This window comes from Lingula anatina, chromosome 10, assembly GCF_051362555.1.
Source record: "Lingula anatina isolate TDL-2025a chromosome 10, LinAna3.0, whole genome shotgun sequence".
NCBI lineage: Eukaryota > Metazoa > Brachiopoda > Lingulata > Lingulida > Lingulidae > Lingula > Lingula anatina.
The window spans coordinates 19,490,384-19,514,403 of record NC_141776.1 but is presented as its reverse complement, the minus strand read 5'-3'; the positions used below and the strand labels follow the sequence as shown (position 1 = coordinate 19,514,403).

Sequence of the window (24,020 nt, the reverse complement as noted above, 5' to 3'; positions counted from 1 at the left end):
TGGTCAGTTGATACAATGTATAAAAAACAAATATTTTTATTATAATCCAATTATAGCATTCATATACAGAGGAAAGGGCAGAAGGTAACAACTTCAAAAAAAAAAAATAATAATAATTTCAATATATAAAAAAGTACAGCCACACTTGAAAAAATAGTGTTTTAAAAGCCAGGTTAAGTGTCCATATTAACCCGCTGCTGTGGCAATCCCTGAGGTGACAAGAAGTTATTAAGTATTCACTACGCAGTCTGACAATAGTGTATTCAATACCAAGGCAAGGCAGGCTGCAGGGGAGGCTCTACCTGTGTCCTGGTTGTTATGCAAAGTTGGCTGTAAATTACATGAGGTCGGGTTCTCCAGGTATGACACTCGCGTTAAGACAAGGACTTACTTGGACTAGATATAGACTTATAAACATCACTTCTTCATCAGATTGATATAAAGGTCGTGTTTAGACAAAAACAAACTTGTGTTGGTCATAAATTCATTCGTATCACTTTTTGATCAGATTGAAATAAAGGTCATGTTTAGACAAGGTCAAACTTGGGCTGAAAATAAACTTATTGACATTGCATTTTATGCTGGGGTTCAAGTTGAGCACATGCCACATCCCCAGTCAGTGCTTAGTAACACAAATATGATTGAGTTGAAAGAGATTCCTACTGGTTAAAAAAAGAACAGTGGACAAATGCAGATCTTAATTTGATAACATTTATTCTAAAACACATTACATTCTGTCTAACAAAGCCATTGGCTAGAGTTATATTTAGTTCTGAAGTATTTGTTATTCAGGTCACTTCTAGCTTCTTGTAGTATACCCTAACAGGGGGCCATATGTTTCCTAAGAAGTTGTATTCCAAACATGTTGTATTTCCATTATCTACAACTGAGGCAGACCAACCAGTTATAATAAAAAAGAATATTCCTGTCTTCTCTGTCTGGTGATAAAGTGACCTCAGGTCAGAGGTTGTGACCTTGGGTCAGGGGTCATGACCTAGGGTCTGGGTTCAAGTCTGTACTCTTGATATTAGCATCAGTTACTAGTAACGTTATCATATGGCATTGCATGGCACTTACTATAAATTTTTATTTTTATCATATGTTAAGCGTATATATGAAATGATTTAATGTTTTTCAAACTTGGGGCATGATATTTTGACTCTTCTTTAAAAGGAAGTTTCAAAGAAACATGATTTATTATCATCACAAGTGATATTGTGACATTTCTTTTTGCAGAAATTAAAAGTTTTCAGTATACTTTTATTTGATTTGAATTTTCATATTGAATTTTTCAGTAAATTATCATTTTCAGTAAACATCCATTTAGTCACCTTATTTCTTCAATTGAAGTTGTGAATTCTTAGAATGACAATTATCATATCTGTTGAACAATTTTCAAAGTATTTATAAGGAAATGAATCAGCTCCCAAACAAGAAAAATTACCTTGTTTTGAATATGGAAGATATGATCTACTTTTGTCATATAAGTGCTTGTTGGAGCGCTAATTACAAAGCATGGCATGAAGTGTGATAACTTACAGTTCTAATGGGGGCTGTAAATATTTGAATTTAGGAAGGAACAGGAAGACGGGGGGGGGGGGGGGGGGGGGGGCCCTGAAGTTAAGATAATTATATATATTACCTAACAGATACAGTAGTTGCAAAGAAAGTCAGGTGGCTTGTTAAATGTTTTGTCTGAGAAGTGGATCTGGTTGCGTAAACTTACCAAAAGATTACCAATTGCTGGCTTTTTAATTTTCAAGAAGAATGCTGAATTTAATTATAGGTACACTGGTAAATTTGTATATGGTTATTGCATGGGTTTCATTATTTAAATGATCTTCCTGTAACATGGAGAATAATTAGCTATGTTATGTGCTAAGAATGAAGCAGTCATTTTTTTTCAATAAACAGTTAATAAAAAAAAAATATTGTTTTCCTTCAATATTTCAATGTCTACTTGGTGAAGGTAGCTATTTCAGGAAGAAACCTTAGGTATGAATATTGGGGATTAAACAACATTTTCAATATTATATTGATTGAAGAAAATTTACTATTCTTTTCCTAGTAAGTTGTTTACAAAGGTAACAGGAGCTCCCTGCAAATCAGTCAAGTTGTGTCAAAAAGCCATCCCTATATTACCATTCATTGCCCATCGTTGCACTAACTAAACACACATATTGTCGTTAACTGCCTTCCTCCATTGTGCTCGCGGGCTCTTCAATATGTGACCTTCGACCTGCGCCATGTTATTCAATGTATGGGGATTAACTACAACATAGTTACTTTAATCTTATTGTCCCTGACAATGTCCCTGCCCAAGTGTTATTACAGGACTGTGCATGGGATTATAAAAGGCCATGGCTCATTGGGCCGCAGACTTAAAGTGGCCATTATGTTTCCCGAGGGGCACTAACCTGTGACCTAGGGGGCAGCAAGGGACAAAGAACGCACATGATGTATAAGGAGGTTAGGGCCGAAAACAGTACATTTATGGTTTTTGATGGTGATGAGGGATGGGTGGTGGGGGAGTCTTTAATAAATTGAAATTTATTCATATGAAAGTTCAGTTGGAGATTTTTAGAATTTTTTACAAGACTGGAGGTAAATTTACCTGGGTCGCAGGTGTAATCTCTACACTAACTCTGGACAAAGGACCAAGTCTTGGTTGCTTAGCAACCAGCTGCCACAGCCAGAGACCTGCCATTCTTTACCTGTGCTAATTAGAGGCGAACGTTTCCGTCTTATTCTCTGCTTCATATGGTTCTGTGTGGTAATTGGCAAGAGTTTGTAACAATTAGCTGATTTCTACTTCTTTTGTCGAAGATGTTTGGCAGTGGGTTCGTGATTAGTCTGTGAAAGAAACATTCAGTTTGGCAGAAAAAAGAAAAGAAATCCTAGTTTGGAGACAGAATGGCGGTAGCGGAAGTATTTGGATTGGAATTAAATGTTTGTTCAGTTATATGCTGGGTCGGGGGAATAAGAAGACAAACAAACACATTGATTCGAAATAACTTGCTGTAACAGTTTGTCTGGTGGGATCTGTACATCATGTGATACAAGATGAGGGAGATGTAGTCTAGACTCTTCAGCTATTCATCACCCTCTGATGCTAGTCTTTGGTTCTGTCTCCTAGCTTGAGGTGAAAATAGTCTGCCTGCTGTCTGTCGGCAGTTTATCTTAATTTGACCACAGTATCTGAATCCTAATACCAGCATAGAATTTGAATGTTTATTATTGCTGACTGTCATGTCAAATTAAGTTTTGTTCAGTTTTGTTCTCTTCTTTTTCTCTAAGATTGTTGAGAGGAGAAAAAGTGTTTGTTTTTTCTTTCAATTTAAGATTTTTTATCTTTTTAAAAAAATATTTTCATAGATGTCCACAGATTTCAGTACCAGATAAACTGGGGAAAAGTTTTATTGGTCATTATGACCAATTTCTGTCTGTGAGAAAATCACCTCATTCACTTACAGTAATGTTATCTCTCTCAGTGACATTAAATGAGAGTTCTAGCTCTCCGCCTGGTTGCTCCATCACCCATACATATTCCAGCATAATAAACCTGAACCAAATTGGCTAAATTGGCCAAAGAAAATGTTATATATTTGCGTCCATAAAACATATCATTTGTGTCAAATTTCGTCTTGATTTGGTTCATTTTGATGAAGCTTTGGAAGTTATCTAACAAGGATCTCTCGTCGGAGGCTCACCCCAGCCTCGTCTAGACCAACTAAGTAAATCATGACTTAAAGATTATGTAAAAAGCATTCAGAACTCCCAGTGGTCTCTTATTAAGTCCTTTGGGATGAAAAAGCCCACCTTTTCCTTTTGATAAGAGGGCAATTATGGAGATAAAGGGAGGCAGTGGAGCGCGTTGGTCCCAAGATGGCTGCCCTACCCTGTCATCAGTTGGGTCTGTCCTTGAGCTCATTCCTAGTGACACTGTCATTCTACATAGATCGATCCAACTTGGTGGGATTAATGTTTTGGTAAAGTAAAGTGGCAATTAAGTCGTTATTATGTCATTCCAATGTAATGTCCACCATTCTTTATTCATTATCCGTACATTTATTCTCTGTTGTGTTTGCCATATTCTCTCTCTCATTTTCTCTCTCTCACACATTATCTTTAATGTATAACAGTAAACAAGCAACTGCTGTCAAAAGTTTCTAAATAACAGCAAAACCTGGTATAAGTAATGCGTCCTAATTCTCTCTTTCTTCTCCCCCCCCCCCCCCCCCCCCCCAAACACACACACACACACACAATCACAAATTTCAAGACAATAAAAAATGATGAATCAGCCAGGAATTGATTCAGCTGGTGTTTTGCCTGTGGCATCCACAGAACAGGGACATTACTCCATAAAACACTTCACAATGACTGCGCAATTAACTTAATGGCAGCATCCATCTGCTGGCGATATGTTAGATAATTGATGATAAGACCAGTTCTGTCTTCTAGGTTCACTGGACCGCTGACTGTGATTTACTTTGGGATGCGTTTCTTATTATATATATTTATATGTATCTAAAATAAAATAGTTTGATTTACTCATGCATTTGATTGATTTCACAAAGCATTTGTTTGTGTTGATTATAAACATTTGATGAATCCATTGTTTATTTTTTACACTTAATTTCTTTATTGAAAAATATAATAATATTAATATATAGGGGAATAAAGACTCCAATATTTTATCTGTATAAATGATAAATGCAGAGCACTCTCCCATCAAACACCCAAACTAACACAAAGGTTCTTTATTAGATTTGAACCCACGAGTAATTTGATTATTTGTTTCTTTATTACTTTATTTTTGGATAGAATTCCAGGAGAGATTTGCTGGTTCAGAGGAATATGTTTATTTGGGTACATTTTTGTGTGCTGAAGAACGCCTTAAAATTTGTTTAATATGAGGTTTACCAAGTGCGACCAAGGTGAAATCTCCCACTCCATCTAGCCTAATGCTCCTCCAATGGGATTTTGATTCAATTAAGAACGGATTTAGCAGCTCTATGGTTTGCCATTAATGTCTGCTAAATAGGCCACTTATATGAGATTTTAGTGAAGTTTTACCGTCATTATGATTGAAGTGAAGAGGGAGGACAGTGCATCTTGTTCCAGATTTTGTGTATTGACGTTATTTAAGATAGTCTTTTAAAATGTCTCCATTATTTTAGAGTTAATGGATATTTGAACCATGAAGCAATCTTACATCATGTAATTATATTTTTCACCTGGTTCTTTTGCTTTTGAATTAACCTGGTATGGTAAACCTGGCCATTTAATTCATCAAAATTTGTCAAGCTTAGGCCATGTGACTTCATTATAGCAAAGACAATCTTGAGTAAATATTAGTATAAAGTTACCATGAAGAAACTGCTTTTGGTTGACCTATTAATTACTTTTAAATGATATTTTTTAGATATTTATTGTCAATGAGGTTTCAAAGCTAACTGCTTGACCTAGTTTCAGGTATTGTACCCCCCTCAGCCTCACAGGTGTGTGTGTGTGTGTTGGGGGGGGGGGGGGGGGGGGGGTTACTCGGTGGTTAGACCGGGTGTCATAAGTGATGATCTTGTCTTCAAGACAGGGAAAGCTCTACCAAGACTGAGTGGAGATACGACTCAATACTTTTCACTGAAAATAAGGCTGTATTCCCAGAGCTTTTAGATCGATCTATCCCCGCGGGGAGTCTCACTAGATTACTGTCAGATAATCTGGCTTAAATGTCCGTCCCGCCTACTACAAGCTGTAAGGGGGTAATTAACTTTCGTGACTGGCTGGCTGACAGCTATTTAGCGTGAACCCCCAGGGAGTTAGGTCGACCTAAAGTAGAACGATCTAATCTCTGGAAATGGGGTCTAAAAACACCACACCATGGATAGAACGTCTGGAAACTTCAGACCAACTTTGTGATCAATAACATTATTGTAATATCATCATAATCAGCTTTGCCTTGGTTTGACAAAGTCTGTAGATTGTGGCTGATTAAGATGATGGCTCACATCAAACTAAGCCTTCCAGTTACGTATCACTTAGCAACAACGAGGAGAAATGTGAAGCCATATTGAATCTTCTGTTCAGAATCAATGCAGGACTGTTTCACATTGAAAGTTTTGGTTGACAAAATGTCTACTCACTCTTGTTTTGTCACAAAAAAATGCTTTGTTATGAAACTTACATGTATTTTCTTGTCACATTAATAATTATCATAATGCTCACAGATATTATATCACAGTAATTGTAAGTAAGTGATATAAGGACATATTTTACCAATTAACATTATCAAACTGATGAGGAACTTTCTGTCAAATGTGTAGCAGGCAAATTGTTAAAAAGGATTTTTAAATACAAAAAATGGAGGAGTTAGAAATGTCTGAGTTGTGACAGTAGTTGCCTGCTAATTACACAAACAGATGGTGCACTTCTCAAACAATCTCTGCCATGTTGAAAAAATTGATTAGCATTTTTATCAGTATACATGTTACTGCTTGTATAGGGTTATGCTCCATCTGCAATAGAACAGAATATTATGTAAGTCTTCTATCCACCCTCTGTCACTTTCCCCCTTTGGGGAAAGATTTTATGAAAGTGAGGGTTATGACATTTGTTGTGTGCCTTAACTCTATTTCTGTAATATATTATAATCAGGTCATGTATGTTTTAAGAAAATACAGTTAAATTTTTGAATGACATTGTTCCAGGAAAAAAATTGCCCCTTTCCCTTAGTTTTATGTTTAATAAGAGTTTAATAATGATAAAATGTTATAATTTCTTTCAGATGACGACATGGAAATTTGCTACAGAGGGAGGCAACACAAAGGGCAGGAGAGCTGCTGTAATCGCGCTATGGAGAGAAAATACTTGAAGGCGGCTGAAAAAGATTTGGAAGAAGTTGTCAAAATTACTAATTCTTACCTGAAAAATTTGGTCACATCCAGTGCAAAACAGTTTCAGGGTAAGTGACAAAAAAAGAACAATGTCTCCACCAATAGATATGTTTAAGATCAATCACTGAAAATGTTGATATGTTTGATGCCCCCCTCCCTTCATCTCTCTCTCTCTCTCTCTCTCTCTCTAACACCAAGTCCACGACAGTGCATGTTTCCATACAGAGAGCCTTGCATATAATCTCGGAGTGGTGGAATTATTAAAGGAATACAAATGTGAGGCTCTGTATTCAGATCACAGCCAAAGCAAAGTATCCTGCTTTGCTTATATGTCCATGGAGAGATTTGAACAGTATGTGGGCTGAATATCCTTTTTGGGTTTGGTGTGTGTGTTTTCATTGTCTGTGACATTATATATACAACTGATTTTGATAAAGGAAACAATATTTTAGTTATCTTTTTCTAACTTTTCTTTTTGACAGAAATGTTTTGAACTCACTGGTTAAAGCAAAATGATCAAAAGTATGTGACCTGCAAACGTTTTTCCTAATTTATTATTGAGTCAGCTTTAAAAAGTTTTTTTTCACCCTGCCTTTAAAAGAATTGTTGCCAGTGGGAAGCTGGCTATCCTTACTGTTAGGGCATCACAGGCAAAAATCAATGAGGCAGAAGAGAAAATGGTTTCTTGAGGAACTGAGATAAAAATCAATCATGAGTTTTGTCTCCTGGGTTTTTAGGCTACTAGATTAGGTTCATTTTGACTCTGAGGGTGTCTTGCCCAACAACTTCCATTAGTGTTTCTTCTGTTCCGACAGGTTGCCAGAAGAGAGCTAGTTCAAGAGGCTGAAGCTATAGTTTTTCTTACTCCAATTTAGTCAATTAGAGTGCAAATTTCATCATCCATCAGATGTTATCATTGTAATTGTTTGACGATGAATGGCAAGCTACGGGGATTGAGGTAGAAAAGTTGGTTGTATACAGTCTGACCTGTACAGCTATGTTCTAGACACTTTAATGTCCCAAAGTCATATTTTGTATGTCTACATGTCCTGCTTTATATTTCCAATTTAGACCTAAAAATGATCAAACTTGTTAAATAAAAAGTATATGAGGCTGACAATTCCTTCTTCTATGTACAGGAAGGCGTAACAGCCTAAATGGCTAGCCAGACATTTAGGACTAAATTACTTGATTCGAAATAATATAAAACATGGGATCTGAGTGCATCGAGCAATGATTTCTGAGAAGAAAGAGATTGTTTTTCTTGATTTAACAAGATTTGTGCAAAAAAGTGAACTGTTTCCATGGGCTGGTCTCTCTCTGGTTCACTGGATGGTGCAAGATGAGGCAAGTTTCCAGACAACTTATGACAGTTTAGCTTAGAACCAATCAACACACACCTGATATTGTTTGTTATCTAACCATGACATATTAGTTAACTGGGCTATAAAATGGTGGAGGGGGGGGGATTGTAAAAAACTTAGCCTCTGTCTTTATGCTGGTGCATTATTTGTACATTCACTGCTGTAAACGTAGAGAATTTTTCCTAACTGCAACATTGGGTGAAAAATATTAGGATAAGATTTGCAAATAAACCACATTGTATAACTGTTTCTTTTTATTCTAAAATGGATGTTATTGGCAATTTGTGATAGAGATTTAGCTTTACAAGTCCAACAACAAAATATCAATAACAAAAGTGTTCATGCTTATGTACATGAATAATTAAATATAATTTGAAGTCTCGGGAGCAAAATGAATTTTTTTGTCAACTGCGGAGAAGCCAAAGGCCAAACACCAATGATGAATGTTGGTCCCAGTTCGTTTTGATCAATACTGGATGACAATGACGTCTGTTGACAGCTCAGAGTCAACGCGGGGTCGGGTACTTTGGAAGTAAGAAAGTCAACAAAGCGAGTGTATACAGAACAATCTAGGCAGTATTGAGGTAAAACATACAACAGACGGCTACTGTACACGCGGCTTAGAACTGGAGATGACTGTAGTGTACTTTACTGTTAGGCTCAGTTGACATTGCGCGTACAATTTGGTTAGCTTATTTGAAGGGTTTTCTTGTTAGCCCATGTCAGTACTGGGGTCTTGCAGAAGGACATTATTTCTTCCATTGTGCCATCAAGTGACATCAATATAGAATATGGTAGTTAATATAGGAAAACAGTTTGTAAAAAACAGTTGAATTAATTGTCTGGTTTGCTTTGAAGTTATTTACTTGGAGAGGTGTGGCAGTTCAACTGAAATCAATTAAACAAAAGGAAATTTGTGGAAGTGTGCAATTAACATTGGCTGTGTGATGATAGTCTTTTGGGTGGTGACACTCCATTAACCTTGTCAACTGTGTCTGATTTTGGTAATAATGACACTTTTCAGACAATTCCCTTCTTTCAAAGATCATGTCATAAACTATTCAATAAACCATTATATGCCTTAGATTACTAAAAAACATTGCCTTCCCACAGCTCTTTTGTGTGTATGTATTCGGAATTTCCTACAACCAACTCTGTATTTCGGAAATTTCGTATCAGAATTTTGGGTACTTTAACAAATAATTCCTTTGGGAAGTATACCCAATCAGCTCTGTTGACTAGGGTAATTACTATATATTCAGTAAGGAATTGAAATGGACTGCACCCAATTTGGGCTTATTGTTGAGTGTGAGAAAATACTGCAGTACACTGGGGGGATAGAAATTGACTGTGTTTGGAAGGCGTATGGTACTGAGTAATGGGGGCTGGGGGGGGGGGGGGGGTTACCACTGTGAGACAGAATTGGCACCAATAAGCAGTATTGTTACTGTCCGCCATCCTTAACTCAATTTTATAGTGCATATACAATGAAACTATCATACTAGATGGTTCAAACCAACTCCTGTGGGACTCTTGCTGAATGCAGTCAGATAAATGGATTAACACGCCTCCTCTTGGCCTGGAGAAGAGGACAGAAATTATGTTGGAAAAGAGTAGGTGTGTTAATATGTTAAACTGATTACATTCAGCAAGAGTCTCCGCAGAGTTGGATTGATCTTCCTAGTATGATAGTTTTATGGTGAATGTACCCTTAGTCAGTTCTGCATCAAACCAAGGGTACAGAACTGTTCCAGATCATAAAGGTCTATCAAAACCAACCAAACTCTATTTTAGTCCTTCCGTTTTCAAACCATATTTGTAACCATTTGTCCCTGTAAACATGATATGGGATAAGAGCCGAGGTGAAGGAAATGACTGTGACAACACTGGTATCAAGAAAACTGGAGTCATTTCCACCAATACAGACAACTGTCCAAAAACACAATCTAAGACCCCATTTCCAGAGATTAGATTGATCTACTTTAGATCGACCTAACTCCCTAGAGATTCACGCTAAATAGCTGTCAGCCGAGCGGACACGAAAGTTAATTACCCCCTTACAGCTTGAAGTAGGAGGGACGGACATTTAAGCCAAATTATCTGACAGTAATCTAGTGAGACTCCCCGTGTGGATAGATCGATCTAAAAGCTCTGGGAATACAGCCTAAGTTCGTCCTGTTACAAACCAGTCGGCCCAGTGTCAACTGTTTAGGAGAGTTAAGAGACAGAGGACATTTAGTCAAAGGAAGGATGTGGTTGTAGTGTGACAGTGTTTGATGTCACTGGGGTGCAGTGTTTGTCATTGGTATGTCCTGTAGGTGACAGAACAGGTGTGTGACCAGGTGTGTGGGCTGTTTGGTGGTGACCAGTTCTGTCCTGACTTATAACTGGTTGCTTTTTTGTGGCAAATTGATAATTTATTTATTTGTGTATGTGTGTGTGTGTGTGTGTGTGTGTGTGAGAGAGAGAGAGAGAGAGAGCAACCTGTCTTATAACTTTGTCATTTTATGGCAGATTGACAATTTATGTGTGTATGTGTGTGAGAGAGAGAGAGAGAAAGAAAGAAAGACAGAGAGAGAGAGACTATTTCTCTTTGATCTCTCCAAAATGAGATTTGAGTCTGATAATTTTATCTGGCGCACTACAAAATCAAACACAACCATATGAACAGTGTTCAGCATGGACTGAAGAACAATCAGAAATCAATTTGCTAGAAAAATAACCCATATCTATTTAATATCTTTAATGGATATATCTTGCTGTTCTTTTGCATGGAACATCTGCCCATGAAATAAAAAGGTGTCCAGAAGAAAGAATAGTGAAGATAGTGCCATCTGCCTGGACGACATGAGTCAGTGTTTGAAGACCTGTGGCCTTCAGCTCTTTGTTTGGGAGAAAAGGGATTGGTGTGTGTGTGTGTGTGTGTGTGTGTGTGTGTGTGTGTGTGTGAAAGAGAGAGGGGGAGAGAGAGAGAGAAATTGCTCGTCTGCACATGCATGGCTGTGCACTTGTGTGTAGATGCAGATGTTTTGTATTTGAGGCAGACAGACAGACAATGTATCTTTTAGCATTGCTATTCAGAGAAACATGGCAAGTTATTCAAATGATTCACTTTCTCTTTGTATTCATAGTTTAGCAACATAACTGTTCTAAAAATGGCCTAACTTTTTAAAATGTTATATCCAATACAATGTAGCCTTAAAAATACTGATCTAAATTCAGAGTTTTACAGGGGACATAAGAACATATCTTATCTGCTGTGTTGTCACTAAAAGAGTGGCAGTACCAGTCAATTTACCAGGAGATAACGTGCTTTTCTTAAACCCTCTAAAAAAACACAATGTGGTAAACTGTTTCTTAAAAGCTTTTAAGTTCTCTTTTCCCTATTCAAAGTGAAGTATCTGTTGTTCGTGATAAAAGGTTGTTTGTGTCCATTTACCACTAGAGATTACTATGCGACAAACACTCAAGTTGGCTGTGTAGAAGTTGTTTGTATTCAGTGAAAAACCAGCTAGGTCAGCGTAAAAAAAGGATTTAGTATCCGACTACCTGACATTTGATCCAGAGAGCTGCATGTTTGAATATCAGATGGGCAAACATTGGTTTTAGTTGAGTTGCTACGGAGGGCAGAGGTTGGGGGAGATAAATGGTGGTTTTTCTGTTTGGTGTGTCATGAGTTAAGCATTTTGCTTCAGAGACCAGGGAGGTGTCCTTTTAAGAGTCATATTCTAAACTGAATTTGTAGGATTATTTGAAGGAGACCCCTTTTTCTTGCTGTTACTGTTGTAACCTGTCTGGCAATGATCAGGGACTGGCTTATTAGAAAGGAATCAGCTCTGGTTCTTTCTCTCTCCCTCCCTCTTTCTCTCTCTCTCTCTCTATCTCCCTCTCTATCTATTTCTCCCTCTCTCTTTCTTTCTCTCTCTTTTTCTCCCTTTCTCTCTCTCTCTTTCTCTCTCTCTCTCTCTCTCTCTCTCTCTCTCTCTCAATGCTATATCAGTTTACTATCAATAGATATCAAAAGTTTCTGAAGAACAGCAACACATGTAGCAAGAAATACATCCAAACCAAACACAAGAAGCATACAATACACCTCTCTTAGCTGCGGAGAGGCGAGTTTGGTCCAAATCCCCAGTCCGCTTGTGTGCAAAGCAAGATAACATCCATATACCTGGCCAACGAAAACACGCGAGTGTTGACACACGCTAAGATTACACCTGACACAAGGTAGTCATAATTAGGTGTCAGTAAACACGGCTATCTGTTCTCCTGGGTTGCAGGGAATGTGGAAAGCTAAACTGCAAATAAATGTTTCTGGAAAACAAAGAGGCTAAAAGTGTGTGGAGATCAGACCACCTTTCAACCCCACTTACCCAGCAGAATGTTTCAGGGGGAAAAAAGTTCCCTTGGTACACTGACAATTATTATAATGTAGACAATAAGTGTTTGGTCCCCCTTTTTTTAGGGGGAGGGGGTCCCATGATGCACTGATCTGCTAAGAAAATTAGGAGCTTAATCCTTGAAAATGGGCTAATTATTTCCTTTTCTTCCCTCTCTCCACCAAAAAGTTCTTAGTAATAATAGAAAAAGATGATTGAAATTCACTGAAAGAATTTGGATAGATAAAAAAAAGTATATGTTATCTAAGTACCCAGCGGCTGTTACCATGAAGAACTCCTTTATCCCATGATTTCTTGTTCAAGGTTTGTCACTGTTCCATGATAACATTTGTGCAGTGCCATCTCACAGACAGCACGTAAAAAAATGGCGTCATAAATCTAACTTTTTATCTGTACTCTAAAAAAAATATGACAACAGTCTAGCACTGACTGCAGGTGACCTTAGTACAGACGCTTAATATTACAGATAAAATGCCATAGGTTTTTATGGTTAGAATTCCCCCAATAAGCGAAAAAGATAAATTATTTTATTTATCTGTTAATGGAATACATGCTGTCTGGGATAGATGGGCAGAATGTTATAACAATACAGATAAAAGAATTTATTTATGTGAATATGAAATTTTGACATGAAAGAGATGGGGTGGGGGGGGGGGGGCTAGGATAGATACTGGGGTCCCTGATGATGTTTCACTGGTGTCAAGGTGGCAGTGTGAAAAAGTAAAATGTTTAGGACAGCGTCAGACTGTGACCCTAAGGATGTTATACAGTTGAACCGTCTCCAGACTGGCCTGGGGCAACGCATACTTTAGCAAGCAGGTGACTTTATGCCAGGGTCAAGATACTAGACACTTTTGTATGGTTTAGTTCAACTATTTTCCTTCTTTTTCTTTGCCCTTCTTCTGTCTTTTCTTACCAGTTTATTTCTTGTGCATGTTTGTTATACATCATGTTCAAGCAAGTCATGCAGAATTTGGCCATTATTTATGTCGAGATAGTTAAAAGTACTGTTTCTCTTTTGAAACTTGGTGGACAGAGTGTCGATCTCTGTGCAATATACAAGTCACTGCTGCTTTTGATCTTCAATGCGAAAAATGTGCAAGATGTCTAAAAATAACCCTCAAATTTTCCATGATCTTTTTTTTACTCTGCCTCTCAGTTAATATGACTAACATAACATGATTTAGAGTTACAGGTGGATTAGACACATCTTTTTCAGTTTTGATCTTTCTTCAACTTAGGTAAGAAGTTCTGTGGATCACATGCCTACAAGTCATTCCTTCGCCTCAGTACTCCACAAACACGCATGCCACGAGTTCCGCTGTGTCAGATCTTAGGACACTTCTATTTACTTGTCTGCCTGAGTTTCTAGAACTTAAATTTGGGCGGAGTGACATCTTATGTAGTTAATGACACGCTGCATGTAATCCGAGTTGTTTTGTGGCATATTGAATAATTTATGAGCTACCTGGGGTTTGAAATATGACATATTTTTTTGTCTGTTTAAAAATTTTATTCCATAAAATGGTCTTTCCCTTTTATGAACTCTCTTGGACAGGCAATCTGCGGACTAACTGATCTGCCAACCAAATATGGCTGATCCCACTTTACAGCAATACGCCTTATTTCCCTGGCAGTCTCACCGCTTCCACATATGCCATTAAACGGATTAAATCCCTTAAATGTAAGGCCATAACAGTGACAGTGCATGTGGAGGTGGGGAGACCAGGGAATTAGTCAGCAGTGCTTTAAAGTGGGTCAGCCATGTGTCGTCCCAATGGAGCCGAGATTTAATGACTGTACCCCCGCAGGGATGACGCATGGGGAGGCATGTGAGAGGCGGAGAGACTATTAAAAGATTAGCTGGTTTTCCTTTCATGTAGGTCCGCCATATTAAGGTCGTGGCTTTGTAGAGCCATGGCTCGACTCGATGAGAATGCGGCCATAGTCTGTGGATCATCTTGATTGAATGTGCTCTTGATTTCATGCTGCAGAAGTTGCAGGTGGTAGGTGATGCTCCCACAGGAAGGTGTTGGCTGGGTCTTATGTCTGGTTGGTTCTCTTTACATTTCTTTACGGACTGTTTATATGTCGTCATTCCAGACATAGTCCCATACCTGCTACCATGAAGTGACGCGCACACACACATTCATACATATATACATACATACATACACACACACACACACACACACACACACACACACACACACTAAGGAATGTGCCAACATATAAATTTTAAGAATACGTGCAGGTATATAGCACTTACACGAAACTGTCTTGTGGCTCAAATATATGAACTAGTTAATCTGAGACGACATGTTTTGAAGCATTTGGTTTTTTGGCAAACCAAATGTTGTTGAAGGAATGCAAGTTTAAAACAACTCAGCCAGAAGAGACCAGAAAAATCCAGCTTCAGATTAAAAGGTTACGTTGATAGGATGAAGTCAGAGCTGGAGTTTTTGTGGAGGAAGTCAAATTATAGAAGCACACTTCTAGTTTCTAAAAAAATTAATGGCAGTAAAGTGCAGTTTCAAAATGGTTAAGTAGCAAAATAAAGGCAGGTCCTTAAAATGAAGTGCTGAAAAAGTTCAGCCCACACTGGAGCTCTTCCAAAAAGTTAAAATAATGAAAAATCACCTTGGTTGTGAAATGTGCTGTGAATTTAAGTAACCTTAAATATGAAGGCAGTGCAGATTTATATGTGCATGCGCTTTCAAGAGCATGCATCCATGTCAGCATGCCTTGCGGGCATTTGTATATTACAAAATTAGACTAGAGTGTATAATATATAAGATCTTCCTGGTAAAAGTTACCTCTTGTGAAAGATGCTTATCAATTTAGGTCAAAGAAAACATCAGTGTACAGTAGAAAAACAGGTAAACACAGTTCAGAACAGAAAGTTGTGGTGTTGAGACAACAGTATATTTTGTCCCAAAGGGCTGTCGCAGTTACTGTAGCTTTCTGCATGCACTCAAGAAAGGGTGTACAAGAACAAGTCAAAAACAGCTTAAACATTAGGAGGCAGGGGAAGGGCAGCAGGTTAAGTCAAGTATTGAGTACGAGTGAACTCTAGGCACTGGAAATGTCACAACAGTGAAGTGATTGATGATTGTTGATTAGGTTTTAAACGCGTTTCTCTTCCACTCACTAATCTATATTTATTGCCCTGTGTTTTTAAGGCATATGAAAGTCCTTTGGCATTGTGATAATCTAGTGGCATTATATGGAAATACATATTATATTATATAGTATTGGTTGCATGGATATACGTCATGATGTATTTAACATGTATCACTTTGTTAAACTAATTTCATATATTTTGCATTTCTTATCTTACTTTTGACATGTAGGTATCATAATTAATAGTTAAAAAACATTGGAGAAGTCTGAGAAAAAAAAAGAATGAAGTCAGTCATGTCAGATTCTAAGGACTGAGAGGAAGGGGAGAGTGATTGCTTTTTATAAACAAATTATGCAGAACAGATGAATTTGATTGAAACCTCATACTTTTGAACATTACCTGATTTGAAACCTCATGTAACTTGGATAGATTTTTTGGCCCTAAAATGTCCCAATTATACACAGACTACTATGTATCCATTATTAAGAATTCCTACGACACTTTGCAATTATGTCATTATCTCGACTACATTTGTCATTGCCTGTCTCTGTTTTGTGACAAATTACAAATATGTACAGTTTGCAATTTTTTTCTCTTTTGTCACAAACAGGAAATGTGTTTGCGGACTTCTGAAGTAGTTACAGCTGTAGAAATTTGGTTGCTTGTATTCTTTGCAATTTATTCTTTTACGGGTTTTTCTTTTATGTAAATTATAAGAAAATGGAGTGTGGTATATCATTGTCAAAATATTCTGATCAGTTTAAGAAAGGGGTTAAAACAGAAGGTGACAGAGGTTAAAAACATCCAGGAATAATAAAAAATGAAGAATAATAATAATAACACATCTTTGTAGGGCACATTTCATTAAAAATCTCCATGTGCCTTACATTTGTTTTTAAGTAAAAGAGCTGAAAGAGTAGACCTAACAAACATTCCAAATTCAAACCCAGCAGTATTCTTCAGTTGTTCTGTCTCCTTTTCTTCCAACTGTCAAGTCAGAGAAGTGGAAGCTCTGTGATGTCACAGACTACCACCAGGATAGAGTTACCAGTCGGTGGGTTGTGTTCACATTCCTGGCTCTGTTCTTGGTTGGCTTTGACAGATGGACCAGGATGGAAAATAGCAGGGTACGATGGAAATCTGAGCCTCTTTATTGCCAAGTCTGAAAAACAGGTTGTTTATTAAACGACTTCTTTTTCTTTATTTTTATGAACTCTTCTTAATAGGGGGTTGTTGGTCAGGTGGTGAGGGAGGGAGGGTTGGTCAGTCACAGATACTCAAACTCACATTAGATTGGCCCTGAACTTGGCCATGATCTTTTAGAGTTACAGTTTATTTTATGAAGTCTCTTAGAACATAAAGAGATAAAGTTACACAGGCCGTGAAACCAAGATAAGTTTAAGCATGCTTTCTTCCATGCCAAGACTCACTGTTGCATAAATTGGCTATTACTTATGGAGGTCATAATGGAAGAAATTGTGTAGCATGTCTATCAAACTTAAGTAGACCACACTCCTCGCTTCATTACCCTCAATACAGACAGTGGTAAATTTGTCAGCCATAATGATATCATGAAAGCTTGCCAGAAATAAGTGGAAAACTTTTTCCATTTCATTAACTTGGTGTGCAAGCTGGTGTGAAGTCGTCAGCCATTGTGATGTGGAGAAAACGCTGCAGGATGTAGTTAACACTGCGCAGTAGTTAAAGTTTATTCATATGCCAACTTTAACACTAGTGAGTGATTAGTTAGTACTATTAATTTATTATTATTTCCTTATTGATACTACCACATTTACTTACAATGGCTAGGATCTATCAAAAGAATACAAAGAGATTATATATTAATTAACAGAAAAAGAATTGTTTATAGAATTGCTTATGATTTGTTGTATTAGATTTTCATGTCAGCAAGTTGAATATGTGGCTTCCCTTTTCTGTAATTCTGATCTTTCTTACCACATATTAGGTAAGTATACAAGTTAGTTGCTATGGCAACTTACTGAGGGACACACCAAAGTAATGTTTACTTTAACAACCATATTAACCTTCTGCTTAATTTGCTATAACAAATAGGAAAAATACAATTACTCTGATCATGCAAGCTATAATACTCCTCATCCATTAAGACGTTGCTGAAAAATCACTAACAACTTCTGGGAAATAATCTGCTACATTTTTTTTCTTTTATTTCCCATTTCTGAGCCTCAATGAGTCTGTCAGCCATTGTCGAAGCTCTGAAGACTGGCGAGACAGTGTGTTTTTCCTGGTAGTACATTAGTTGTCAGCGCAGGATGATTCCCGAGGCTCCATAGAGGAAATGGCGGCCATTTTATGCTTGGGTGGAGATTAGTGAGAGAGCCTTTTATGAATGTGTAATTTGAAGCTGCTAATCCAACTTCTGGGATTTATGCATTTTACAGCTTTTATGATACTTTATGTCAAGTACATATTGGCAATAACAGGAGCGCAATTAGGATAAAAATCAATTTGTAGGAGAATTTATATATGAGGGACACCTAGGCTATGATTTAGCTCAGACCATCCATTGACATAGCAATATCTAGAAATTGAACTATTTGTGTTGATCATTTATCAGGTAGACTTGTTACCTTAACCAAGAAAGCCACATTTTTGCATTTGTTGGTTTGTTAGTTCAGAGTCTAGCTTATAAAGTTATGGGAGATTTTGATCAATTTTCCAGGCACATTTGAAATCTGTTAGATTTTGGTGGTGATCCATTACTCATTTAACTCATTGACGCTAAAAATTGAGCTTCCTTGGCGGAGGTCTGTGCCCTGTAAGTGCTGTTTTAGTCTTATATATATCACTCTGTCAGTCTGGGTACATTTGGGATGAATATTACAACAGAAATAGACATTAATTAAATCAGGTTAGTATGAAAACAATCTGCAATGCTGAGTGTTCCTTACTGTAAAATGTGTGTATGGCCCCAAGTGAAAAAATGATGTGAAATTTTTCAAACAATAAAAGCAACCTTCAGAAACAGAAGAGGGAATAAGAAAGCACTTACTTCTCAGAAATGGTGTTTGATTTCTCCTTGGGATTTCTCCTAGGGGTGAGCTACTGACCACAGAGGATTGTAAATTAGCAGTTTTTCCATCATGCTTCCACAATGTAAAAAGTATGACCAACATAGAACTTTAGAGCAGAAGATACATATGATAGAAGGGATTTAGGGATTTTTTCTAGAAAAAAAGCAGCATTTTTATAATGTAGAACTATTTATTTTCAATAATTTCCTTTTATATTTTCTGTATGAATTTGAAAATTTTGTTTTATTGTCAGATAATTTAAGACCAATGAACTGAAGGTTTATGTCAATCTATAATGCATTGGCAACAGATATTTCTCATAATCTTCAAAGTAAGCTTCTTTTATTCACTGATTATTATTCCAAAACACAGAATAAAAAAGATGTAAGAAATTAAAGGATATTTTAATTGAACAAGGAAAGTATTATGCAAATAAAAATAGAAGATATAGCCTCAGCAGGGCATGGTGTGGTATGGTGACAGTTCTCTGGCTAGTCTTGGCTCCTTTATCAGGAACTTTTCTCGATGCCAAACTACTGTCAACTTGAACCTAGCGTAGGCTACACTTTGACGAAATACTGTTCCCAAGGGAAAATTTAATTGCCAACAATTTGTTTATTTTTGAACCAACATCACAGTGACCAGTGCTGTAGGAGGGAAGATCTGAATTGAAATAGATTTGGCCAAATGGTGACAATATTTGTAGTGGAATAAAGAGATGGTTGATGATAAATCCAGAATCAGGATAGTGACTGTAAATTTTCCTTAAAATGGACACTAAACTGTAGTTGAAATAGGTTCAAATGGGTAAATCATGATGGTCTCTAGAATAAAATAGCCTGGAATTGAGGCTAGAGACAATGTTATACCACTGTCACCTGTGTTATATTGACAAACTGAACTGTTGGGTTGTGTTGGAGAAGTCTGTGGTCATGTTTGTGTCTCTAAAATATACATACATCGCATGAATAAAGAAACGTGGGGTGTTTCTGGGGACTACTTGTTGCCTAGCAACCCAAAAATATTACTGATTTATGACCAACTTGGACTCTGCGATAAGTGCCTTCCCCACCCCCATTTAAAAAATTGAAAAGCCAGAGTGTTGTTAGCAGTAGAATACGAGGAAAGTCTGAAGTCATATTAAATGTAAAATATAACATTATATCAATAGAAATACAATATATGCACAGTAAGGTAACAGCAGAAAAGTATAGTGATGTGAAGTCTGTTGACATATATAATAACTGAAGTAGACACCTGTACCCAGTAGAGTCTCACACTCGGAGCGCACTCAGAACAGCAGACTAACAGATCCGAGGAACAAATATGGCGACCCGCTTGGCTTGGCGCTTAATTCCCTATTAGACATGAAAAGATCCCCTGTGAGGATTAGGCAACAAGCATTCAAGTGGGTCAGCTATGTTTGATCTGGGGATCTGTTAGTCTGCTGTTCTAAATGCGTTCTCAGGCTGCATCCAAGCTCCCAGGCAGTACTCACATCAGTGTAATGGCACCTAATAATTTACAGTACCAGGCTGGGATAATTGAATTACTTTCCACTAACTGTTGTTGCTCTATTCCCACTCTGAAGTGGGGAACAATGACGAGGGCCCTGGTGCCTTGAAGGAAATAAATATCAAAGTGTCACAGTATTGGCATTCTAGGTGCTTCTTTATTTGTCCGCGTTTGTCAGCGTGCGTGCATATTTCTGTGTCTAAGAGTGTGAGATTTTTTGTTTGTGAGAATGCTTGTATTTGTATTTTTTGCATATGTGTGTGCGTGTGCATGTGTGTGTGCATTTGCTCTTCTGTGTGTGTCTTTGCGTGTTTGTGTGTGTCAGGATATCTGTGTACATTTCTCCATTGAATGAGACATGTTGAAGAACTGTTTCCATGACTAATTGATAAATTTATGAGTGTAATATTAAAGTTAATTGCCAGTGGGTATTGTCTACCAGACAGAATGAACTGTGTCACTTCTGTAGAAGCTCCAGGGTTAACTTGGTATGGTTAAGTCCAGGGTTAACTCAAGGAAAAGGTCAGGGTCAACACATATTGTTAATGGTACAATTAGCTAGAGAGGCAAATCTGTACAGAATCCGTGAGCTTCACAGTAGCCCCATTCACACCTACATGGTTAATCGAGATTAAGGGAATCGCGATTCTAACGCGCTTAGCTAAATTCACTTTTTTGCGTTCACACATGTAAAAACGAAATCGCGATTTACCTTGCTAGATCTGGTAATTGCAACTGCGCTCGCTAGGGGAGTCACGGTATATCCTGTTGATCATGCGCAGTAGCTGCCTTCAAGACCATGCTTTCGGTGTGTACGGTGTTCTTTTCTGTTTAATACTCTCATCGGCCCAAATATTTAGTTATGCTGCCACTGAGTTTACATACCAGTACGTCCTCTTGGCCATTTTGCTGACTGCGAAGAAACTTGAAATTGCGTGGACAGTTTGTTTTCTTTCACTTTCCAGTCGGCGAATAGCTGTATTTAGCTTATGTTTCGTTTCAATTTATACCCGACATGAAATAAAATTCATTGTACTGTATTGTATTGTACTTTCGATGGAAACTGTGCACGCGACATAAGTCCTCAACTTCCGGTGTTAACATCGATCCCGTTCTCACTAGGAAATTTTATATCGCGATTAAAGTTTACATCGATAGAATCCACCTCTCGAGTAGGATTAATTTGAATCGCGATTTGGCGTCTCGACTGCGTTCACACTAGAAGCTTTACATCGATAGAATCGCGATTTGGCACTAATCGCGATTGAAAGTGTCTCGTGTGAATGGGGTAAGTGTTGCTGGTAACTCTTCTGTCACTATATCTGATGCCATGGTTGAAAATTTGTGTTGGATACAGGAAAATCATTCACAGTATTCTGGATCTCGGGGTGTTCGTAGAGCTCACACAGTCAGAACCTGTACCTAAATTTGTAAATAATTGTATCAAGTAATATCCTGTATACTTTTAACCTTTGCCAAGATTGATGTTTGCTTCCCTGCAAGTAAACCCACTGACTGGGAACTTCTAGTAATTTATGGTTTGGTTCAATTTGAAGAATTGCTGTCCACTAGTATTCAGAACCAAAGTAGGCTAGTTTCTTGAGTTTAAAAATTGTCAACAAGCAAAAAAGTTATTTGTGGAAAATCTCATCTTAGTGATGTTTATGCCAAAGTTCTAATCTGTAAATCTCACAATATTCTCTATTATATCTCATGATGTTAGGAACAGCCTATCTTCTCTTGCCTTCCCTGGTCTGTGTTAGCTTTTCAATTCATTATTGAAAAAAAAAAAAATGTTTTCTTAATCTTTAACTTAAGTTATTCTTTCATGCAATAGTAATTCATTACAAGTGGTTATATTTGTACATTTTCTTCTAGATTTATTTCTTGTTATTTTCTACAAATATTAACAGAAATATTTGTATATTGTCTCCTTCCAGATCTATTTCTCAGCATGATTGAGAGGGCAGAAAATAGCACAGACCTGCTCTTCAGTAACATCTACAAACTCCCCCAACAAGAAAGACAACAACCAATCAGAACTTTCTTTACAGACTTGAAGAACTTCATCAGGCGAAAACAAATAAATATCCACACTAGCGTGGAGCAGTTCTTCATAGATTTGTTCCCGTTGGTATTTCATAACAATCTTAACGACCCCAACAAGATGGCATATACAGAGGAGTATAAACGCTGCTTAGTGAGTGCAAAACCACATGTACACCCGCCATTTGGGGAATGGCCGCGCAGGATAGCGCTTCAGCTAGCACAAGTTTTTGGCTCTACCCGCACATTCCTAGAAGCTGTAAATCTTGCAGTTGAGACCGTCAACACGACGGAACATCTTGTGATGGAAAACCACTGTCACAAAGCTGTAACAAAACTACGCTATTGCTCTCAGTGTCGCGGCCACACCGAGGCCAAGCCGTGTTATAATTACTGCCTTAACGTTATGCGGGGCTGTCTGGCAGAAGTCCAAGAACTTAGCACCCCCTGGAATTCATTTGTGGATTCGGTGGAGAAGTATTCTCAAACCCTGACTGGTTCATATTCCATAGAGACAGTGATGCAGGGACTGGACAACAAGATTTCAGATGCACTCATGTATTCCATGACCAATGGACTGAAGTTTTATTCACAGGTAGGTTGGCATACCATCAGGTAATGTTATTCACAGGTAGGTTGGCATACCATCAGGTAATGTTATTCACAGGTAGGTTGGCATACCATCAGATGATCATGTTATGTTAAATGACAAACAACGCACATGTGTCCTATAGCCTTCAGGTAAAGAAGAAAGGAAAAGGCAGAGATTAGGTCTTTGGATGTGTTCACAATAAAACTATTGTACTACTGGTAGGTAGTTCAAACTAATTCCTGGGGACTCATGCTGAATGCAGTCAGATTAACAGGTACGCATGTTTCCCCCTGGTGTTGAGTGGTATACAGAAAAGCTGGTGATTATATGAGTATGCTGTAAACAAGAGGTGTCTTGTTCATCTGGTTGCATTCAGTGAGAGTCCCTGCATAGTGACTTTGAGCTGCCTAGTATGACAGTATGACCTAGTATGCCTAGTGAACATGGCCTTAAAGGGAACATCACTTTTTGGAGCGTAAGATGCAAGGTCTGGCCAGTTCTCTGAGGCTGGAAACACTTGAAATAAGCTCAATGCCCTGGTGTTTCCTATCAACATTCAGTTAAGACAATTTTGCATAAAAACAAACTTAAAATCTTACTATACTAACATGGTAAGTGCATTAGTTTTGCTACAAGGGATGTTAGTCCAAATGTCACTACCGTGAACAGGAGGGAAATGTGATTTTGTTGTGCGGAACACGGTGTTATTGATGCTTAACCTGGTTTTATCATTCAAAAACATAATTGAAACATTGTAAACAACGTTTACACGACACGAAATGGTTTTCAGTCCTCAAGTTAACACGGTGTTGTTGAGTATGTCATGGGAATTTGACTGAAAACAAAAGGCAAGCTACCAGTGTCTCTTAACTACACAGCCAATGGTCATCCAGTTTTACAATGTCATTTTCTTAGTACTTTGATACATTTGTTAGTTTACGAGACTTTGGTAATTGCTACATATTCTAAAAAACAATTACAAATTGATTTCTCTGACATAAAAAAAATCTCTTGGGAAACCAGACACTTA

At 37.6% G+C, this 24,020-nt stretch overlaps 1 protein-coding gene across 1 annotated transcript in view; it reads left to right on the top strand.

Annotated features, from left to right (window-relative positions):
• Window positions 1-24,020, top strand: part of LOC106157305 (glypican-5) — a 39,925-nt gene that overhangs the window by 1,084 nt on the left and 14,821 nt on the right. The window contains exons 2-3 of the mRNA XM_086996621.1: window positions 6,788-6,964; window positions 22,293-22,993. Coding sequence (XP_086852747.1) covers window positions 6,788-6,964; window positions 22,293-22,993 — 878 coding nt within the window. The remainder of the gene's footprint in view (window positions 1-6,787; window positions 6,965-22,292; window positions 22,994-24,020) is intronic.